Genomic DNA, 7,360 nt, shown 5'->3' with positions numbered 1-7,360 from the left:
GCAAGCAAAGTCTGTGCTCGCAAGTTGTGTCTGACTATCACGTGACGAGGTGCTGGTTGCTTGAGACGGAAGTAGCTCGTCGCGACATTGAGCTCCGTTGTGAATGTAGTACAGTAGTAGCTGCCACTAACAGTAAAGATGGTGGTGTTTAGTGCTAGAAAGTAAATGTTTGACAGTAACACGCTACGTGAGGTGTGACAGTTAGCCAGGTGGAGGAGGTACAGTAGTAGCTGCCACTAACAGGTGGAGGAGGTACAGTAGTAGCTGCCACTAACAGGTGGAGGAGGTACAGTAGTAGCTGCCACTAACAGGTGGAGGAGGTACAGTAGTAGCTGCCACTAACAGGTGGAGGAGGTACAGTAGTAGCTGCCACTACAGGTGGAGGAGGTACAGTAGTAGCTGCCACTACAGGTGGAGGAGGTACAGTAGTAGCTGCCACTACAGGTGGAGGAGGTACAGTAGCTATGTGGGTGTTCGGTTATGGCTCTCTGATCTGGAAGGTGGATTTTCCTTATGAGGAGAAGCGGATCGGCTACATTGAAGGCTTCAGCCGGCGCTTCTGGCAAGGCAGCACCGACCACAGGGGAGTGCCAGGCAAGGTGATGTATCTGTCTATCTGTATGGATGACTAGTGAAGCTAGTGTAAGTTTATTATTAAGTAATAGTCTATGTTGACTAGTGGTGATATCCAGCTAGCTACATAACTGCTCTACAGCATCTGAAATGTAATATGGTGACTGGAGGCTCAATGTTGTTGACCTCTTTAAAGGTTGTATTTATTAAAGCTCAATCAGCTCTTCCCTGTCTTCTCTTTTCAGCCTGGCCGAGTCGTGACTCTGGTGGAGGACCCAGAGGTGAGCTGCCACGTAGTTACTTACACCTGTGTGGTAATGTAACAGGTGTGAAATGGCAACTAGTCCAACGCTTTAACCACTAGGCTACCTGCCACCCCATGTGCCGAATACAACAGGTGTAGACCTTACCGTGAAATGCTGAATACAACAGGTGTAGACCTTACCGTGAAATGCTGAATACAACAGGTGTAGACCTTACCGTGAAATGCTGAATACAACAGGTGTAGACCTTACCGTGAAATGCCGAATACAACAGGACCTTACCGTGAAATGCCGAATACAACAGGACCTTACCGTGAAATGCTGAATACAACAGGTGTAGACCTTACCATGAAATGCTGAATACAACAGGTGTAGACCTTACCGTGAAATGCCGAATACAACAGGACCTTACCGTGAAATGCTGACTTACAAGCCTTTATTAACCAACAATACAGTTAAAGAAATAAAGTTCAGAAAATATTTACTAAATAAAGTACAAAAAATAAAATCAAAAAAGTAACACGAGAAAATGACATAACAATAACGAGGCTATATACAGCGGGCACCGGTACCGAGTCAGTGTGCGGGGGTACAGGTTAGTCGAGGTAATTTGTAAAGTGACTATGCATAGATAATAAACAGCGAGTAGCAGCAGTGTCAAAGGGAAGGGGGGGACAATGTAAATATTCTGGGTGGCCATTTGATTAATTGTGTAGCAGTTTTATGGCTTGGGGGAAGAAGCTGTTAAGGAGCCATTTGGTCCTATACTTGGCGCTCTGGTACCGCTTGCCGTGCAGTGGCAGAGAGAAGTCTATGACTCGGGTGACTGGAGTTTTTGACAATTTTTTGGGCCTCCCTCTGACACGGCCTAGTATATAGGTCCTGGATGTCAGGAAGCTTGGCCCAAGTGATGTACTGGGCCGTGAGGTTCTGGGGACCCATGCCAAATCTTTTCAGTCTCCTCTGAGGGGGAAAAGGTGTTGTCGTGCCCTCTTCACGACTGTCTTGGTGTGTTTGGACCATGATAGTTCGTTGGTGACGTGGACACCAAGGAACTTGAAACTCTCGACCCGCTCCACTCCAGTCCGTTGATGTTAATGGGGGCCTGTTGGGCCATCCTTTTCCTATAGTCCACAATCAGCTCCTTTGTCTTTTTCACATTGAGGGAGAGGTAGAGGTCTCTGACCTCCTCCCTATAGGCTGTCTCATCGTTGTCAGTGATCAGGCCACTGTTGTATCGTCAGCAAACTTAATGATGGTGTTGGAGTCGTGCTTGGCCACGCAGTCATGGATGAACAGGGAGTACAGGAGGGGACTGAGTACACACCCCTGAGGGGCCCCTGTGTTGAGGATCAACGTGTGTTGTTACCTACCCTTACCACCTGGGGGCGGCCCGTCAGGAAGTCCAGGATCCAGTTGCTGAGGGAGGTGTTTAGTCCCAGGGTCCTTAGCTTAGTGATGAGCTTTGTGGGCACTATGGTGTTGAACGCTGAGCTGTAGTCAATGAACAGCATTCTCACATAGGTGTTCCTGTTGTCCAGGTGGGAAAGGGCAGTGTGGAGTGCGATTGAGATTGAATTATCTGTGGATCTGTTTGGGCGGTATGCAAATTGGAGTGGGTTTAGGGTTTCCGGCATGATGGTGTTGATGTGAGCCATGACCAGCCTTTCAAAGCGGAAGCTCTAGCCTTTAGCTCGGTGCAGATGTTGCCTGTAATCCATGGCTTCTGGTTGGGATATGTACGTACGGTCACTGTGGGGACGACGTCGTTGATGCACTTATTGATGAAGCCGGTGACTGAGGTGGTATACTCCTCTATGCCATTAAATGAATCCTGGAACATATTCCAGTCTGTGCTAGCAAAACAGTCCTGTGGTGTAGCATCCGCGTCATCTGACCACTTCCGTATTGAGTGAGTCACTGTTACATCCTGCTTTAGTTTTTGCTTGTAAGCAGGAATCAGCAGGATAGAATTATAGTCAGATTTGCCAAATGGAGGGCGAGAGAGAGCTTTGTATGCGTCTGTGTATGGAGTAAGGGTGGTCTAGAGTCGTTTGCTTATGGCCTTATATGTTGAGTGTGGTCTTAGTGCCAGCATCGGTTTGTGGTGGTAAATAGACGGTTACGAATAATATAGATGAGAACTCTCTTGGTAGATAGTGTGGTCTACAGTTTATCATGAGGTACTCTAGGTGAGCAATACCTCGAGACTTCTTTAATATTAGACATCGCTCACCAGCAGTTATTGGCAAATAGACACACACCCCCACCCCTCGTCTTACCTGACGTAGCTGCTCTGTCCTGACGATGCACGGAAAACCAGCTCTATATTCTCTGTGTCGTCGTTCAGCCACGTCTCGGTGTAACATAAGATATTACAGTTTTTAAAGTCCCGTTGGTAGAATAGTCTTAATCGTAGATCGTCCAGTTTGTTTTCCAGTGATTGCACGTTGGCCAATAATACGGAGGGAAGTGGTGGTTTACCTGCTCGTCGGTGAATTCTTCCAAGGCACCCCGCCCTCCTCCCCCTCTTCCTCTTTTCTTCACGTTGATGACGGAGATTTGGTCCAGTTAGAGGTGAGCAATCTCTGTTCTGATGTGGGGAAACTCTTTTCGGTCATAAGAGACGGAAGCAGCAACATTATGTACAAAACGAGTTACAAACAATGCGACTGTAAGGGCTGTCGTTCTCCTCTTCCTCGGACGAGGAGAGGAGAGAAGGATCATCAGACCAAAATGCAGCATTCGGGAAATAAGCCATCTTTTATTTAAACACGACGATGACAACACGAAAAACAAAACACTTTCAAAATTACAAAACAAGAAAACGACGTAGACGAAAAAACCTGAACATGAACTTACTAAACTAAAACGTAAAACTCACGGACAGGAACAGACTACATCGAAACAAAACGAACAACCGAACAGTCCCGTATGGTGCAAGACATAACACAGATACGGAAGACAATCACCCACAAACAAACAGTGAGAACGCCCTACCTAAATATGACTCTTAATTAGAGGAAAACGCAAACCACCTGCCTCTAATTAAGAGCCATACCAGGCAACCCAAAACCAACATAGAAACAGAAAACATAGACTGCCCACCCAAAACACACGCCCTGACCATAAACACATACAAAAACAACAGAAAACAGGTCAGGACCGTTACAGCGACAACATAAACAAAATAGCCCAGTTGGTTCGGAGCCCGTGAAACGTCAGCCATCCCCTCCGGCGGCATTATGAAGTAGTTGTTTCACTTGCTCTGCAAGGACCGCGTCTTTTGTGGAGCGGTAGGTAAGAGGGATAGAACACTGTTACAGTAACAAGGTCCAAGGTTCTAAACAGCTTCTACCCCAATATGACTCCTGAACATCTAATCAAATGGCTACCCAGACTATCTGCATTGCCCCACCCCCCTTACCCCATCTTTTACGCCGCTGCTACTCTCTTGTTATTATCTATGTATAGTCACTTTAATAACCTACATGTATAGTTGAAGTCGGAAGTTTACATACACTTAGGTTGGAGTCATTAAAACTCGTTTTTCAACCACTCCACTAATTTCTTGTTAACAAACTATAGTTTTGGCAAGTCGGTTAGGACATCTACTTTGTGCATGACACAAGTAATTTTTTCAACAATTGTTTACAGACAGATTATTTCACTTATAATTCACTGTATCACAATTCCAGTGGGTCAGAAGTTTACATACACTAAGTTGACTGTGCCTTTAAACAGCTTGGAAAATTCCAGAAAATTATGTCATGGCTTTAGAAGCTTCTGATAGGCTAATTGACATCATTTGAGTCAATTGGAGGTGTACCTGTGGATGTATTTCAAGGCCTACCTTCAAACTCAGTGCCTCTTTGATTGACATCATGGGAAAATCAAAAGAAATCAGCCAAGACCTCAGGAAAAAAATTGTAGACCTCCACAAGTCTGGTTCATCCTTGGGAGCAATTTCCAAACGCCTGAAGGTACCACGTTCATCTGTACAGACAATAGTACGCAAGTATAAACACCATGGGACCAAATCAATCCCAGAACAACAGCAAAGGACCTTGTGAAGATGATGGAGGAAACGGGTACAAAAGTATCTAAATCCACAGTAAAACGAGTCCTATATCGACATAACCTGAAAGGCCGCTTAGGAAGGAAGAAGCCACTGCTCCAAAAGCTTGGTCGCAAATGGGTCTTCCAAATGGACAATGACCCCAAGCATACTTCCAAAGTTGTGGCCAAATGGCTTAAGGACAACAAAGTCAAGGTATTGGAGTGGACGTCACTGAAAAATGGTGGCCACTGAAAAAGCGTGTGCGAGCAAGGAGGCCTACAAACCTGACTCAGTTACACCAGCTCTGTCAGGAAGAATGGGCCTAAAATTCATCCAACTTATTGTGGGAAGCTTGTGGAAGGCTACCCGAAACGTTTGACCCAAGTTAAACAATTTAAAGGCAATGCTACCAAATACTAATTGAGTGTATGTAAACTTCTGACCCACTGCGAATGTAATGAAAGAAATACAAGCTGAAATAAATCATTCTCTCTACTATTATTCTGACATTTCACGTTCTTAAAATAAAGTGGTGATCCTAAATGACCTAAAACAGGGAATTTTTACTAGGATTAAATGTCAGGAGTTGTGAAAAACTGAGTTTAAATGTATTTGGCTAAGGTGTATGTGAACTCCTGACTTCAACTGTACATTTTACCTCGACTAACCGGTGCCCCCGCACATTGACTCTGTACCGGTTCCCCCTGTATATAGCCTCGCTATTGTTATTTTACTTCTGCTCTTTAATTACTTGTTCCCTTTTTATTTCTTATTTGTATTTTTTAAATTGCGTTGTTGGTTAGGGGCTCGTAAGAAGGATTTCACTGTAAGGTCTACACCTGTTGTACACCTGTTGTATTCGGCGCATGTGACTAGTACAATTATTTTTGATTCCAGATGTTGGCCCTCAGACCTCTAATATAGATGTCCTCAGATTTGTCTTCTGTCCTTCTCTATGCTGGCCAATTCTCCCTTTGTCAGTGTATCTTCCAAACAGCATTCACAGCGTCGCATTGGCTGTTAGCCTATCCAGCACAGCGTCTCATTGGCTGTTAGCATATCCAGCACAGCGTCTCATTGGCTGCTAGCCTATCCAGCACAGTGTCAAAGCTAGCTAGCAGGACCCTCCCTCCTCTGATTTAGTTATTTCACAGTTGCGTCGCTGCTAATTTCCATAAACCTGGGACTTTCTGAGCTCTGGTCACCCGAGTTCTTCGCCGTCAACCGTCACTGAATGTCTCTCTGTGTCTCCTTCTGCTATTGGCAGTGATTGGTCTCTGGCAGTTTTATTGGTAAAGGTCGTGCCTGGTATAACTGGGCTTCTCTCTCTCTTTCAGGGTTGTGTCTGGGGCGTGGCATATAAGCTGCCGTCTGGCCGAGAGCAGGAAGTGAAATGTTACCTTGACTACCGGGAGAAGGGCGGTTACCGCGTCATTGCAGTGAACTTTCACCCCCGACCCTCCGTGACCCCCACACGACACACTGACACTCCCCCTGCACCCAGCCAGGCTCTGCTCTACATCGGTTCTAATGACAGCCCTGACTACCTGGGCCCCGCCCCCCTGGAACTGATAGCCAATCAGATTGTAGATGCAGTCGGACCGAGCGGACGGAACACTGAATACCTGTTTTCACTGGCTGAGGCGCTGAGGACCCTCCTCCCTGAAGACTCAGACACACACCTCTTCTCTCTGGAAGACCTGGTTAGAGAGAGACTAACACACACACGTACTACAAGTACTGTGTCAGTAAACCATCGCAGGGATGCTGTAGATTGTCAGTCATGTGATTGTCTCCAGGACCATTCAGAGCTGGGTCAGGGTCAGGGTCAGGGTTGGGACCTTTCAAAGTTGGGTCAGGGTTAGTAGAATATGTACCAAACCTGCCAGGTCAGTGTTTATTTTGCTGCGTTCAAAACAACTGGGAATTCGATAAAAAACGAGCTCTGACTGGAGAGAAATCGATTTGAACGATCATCCAACTCGGGAACTCGGCCTCTTTCTAGAGCTCCGCCTCTTTCTAGAGCTCCGCCTCTTTCTAGAGCTCCGCCTCTTTCTAGAGCTCCGACTTTCCGACCTGAAGATCACTGACGTCATGATTTGACCTCGTATCTTTACCAATTCCCAGTAGTTTTGAACGCGGCGTTAGTCCTGTCTCTAAGGACTGGTTTACTGTTCAAGATCTCTCACTAGTCCTGTCTCTAAGGACTGGTTTACTGTTCAAGATCTCTCACTAGTCCTGTCTCTAAGGACTGGTTTACTGTTCAAGATCTCTCACTAGTCCTGTCTCTAAGGACTGGTTTACTGTTCAAGATCTCTCACTAGTCCTGTCTCTAAGGACTGGTTTACTGTTCAAGATCTCTCACTAGTCCTGTCTCTAAGGACTGGTTTACTGTTCAAGATCTCTCACTAGTCCTGTCTCTAAGGACTGGTTTACTGTTCAAGATCTCTCACTAGTCCTGTCT

The 7,360-nt window shown here is 45.9% G+C and overlaps 1 protein-coding gene across 5 annotated transcripts; it reads left to right on the top strand.

Annotated features, from left to right (window-relative positions):
• The first annotated feature begins 16 nt into the window (after window positions 1–16).
• chac2 (ChaC, cation transport regulator homolog 2 (E. coli)) lies at window positions 17–7,134 on the top strand. Of its 5 annotated transcripts, none has more exons than XM_055935929.1 (4): window positions 18–218; window positions 355–599; window positions 819–854; window positions 6,234–7,134. In XM_055935929.1, exons 2-4 carry the CDS (start codon window positions 465–467, stop codon window positions 6,759–6,761), a joined length of 699 nt encoding a protein of 232 aa, XP_055791904.1. In that variant the 5' UTR covers window positions 18–218; window positions 355–464; the 3' UTR covers window positions 6,762–7,134. The 5 variants fall into 5 exon arrangements, with proteins under 5 accessions (XP_055791926.1, XP_055791904.1, XP_055791915.1 ...); XM_055935940.1 differs by having other exon boundaries at window positions 18–252; window positions 454–599; XM_055935951.1 differs by having other exon boundaries at window positions 17–594.
• Window positions 7,135–7,360: the final 226 nt, after the last annotated feature.

This window comes from Salvelinus fontinalis, chromosome 1 (genome assembly GCF_029448725.1).
Source record: "Salvelinus fontinalis isolate EN_2023a chromosome 1, ASM2944872v1, whole genome shotgun sequence".
In the NCBI taxonomy this organism is placed as follows: domain Eukaryota; kingdom Metazoa; phylum Chordata; class Actinopteri; order Salmoniformes; family Salmonidae; genus Salvelinus; species Salvelinus fontinalis.
This window is presented reverse-complemented; position numbering and strand designations above follow the sequence as displayed.

What these genes read in the sequence shown, in the direction of transcription:
- chac2 (XM_055935929.1), top strand. Translation starts at nt 465, where the DNA reads ATGTGGGTGTTCGGTTATGGCTCTCTGATCTGGAAGGTGGATTTTCCT. An exon ending in ACAGGGGAGTGCCAGGCAAG is followed by an intron (nt 600 to 818) that starts GTGATGTATCTG and finishes TTCTCTTTTCAG; the next exon opens with CCTGGCCGAGTCGTGACTCT. An exon ending in CTCTGGTGGAGGACCCAGAG is followed by an intron (nt 855 to 6,233) that starts GTGAGCTGCCAC and finishes TCTCTCTTTCAG; the next exon opens with GGTTGTGTCTGGGGCGTGGC.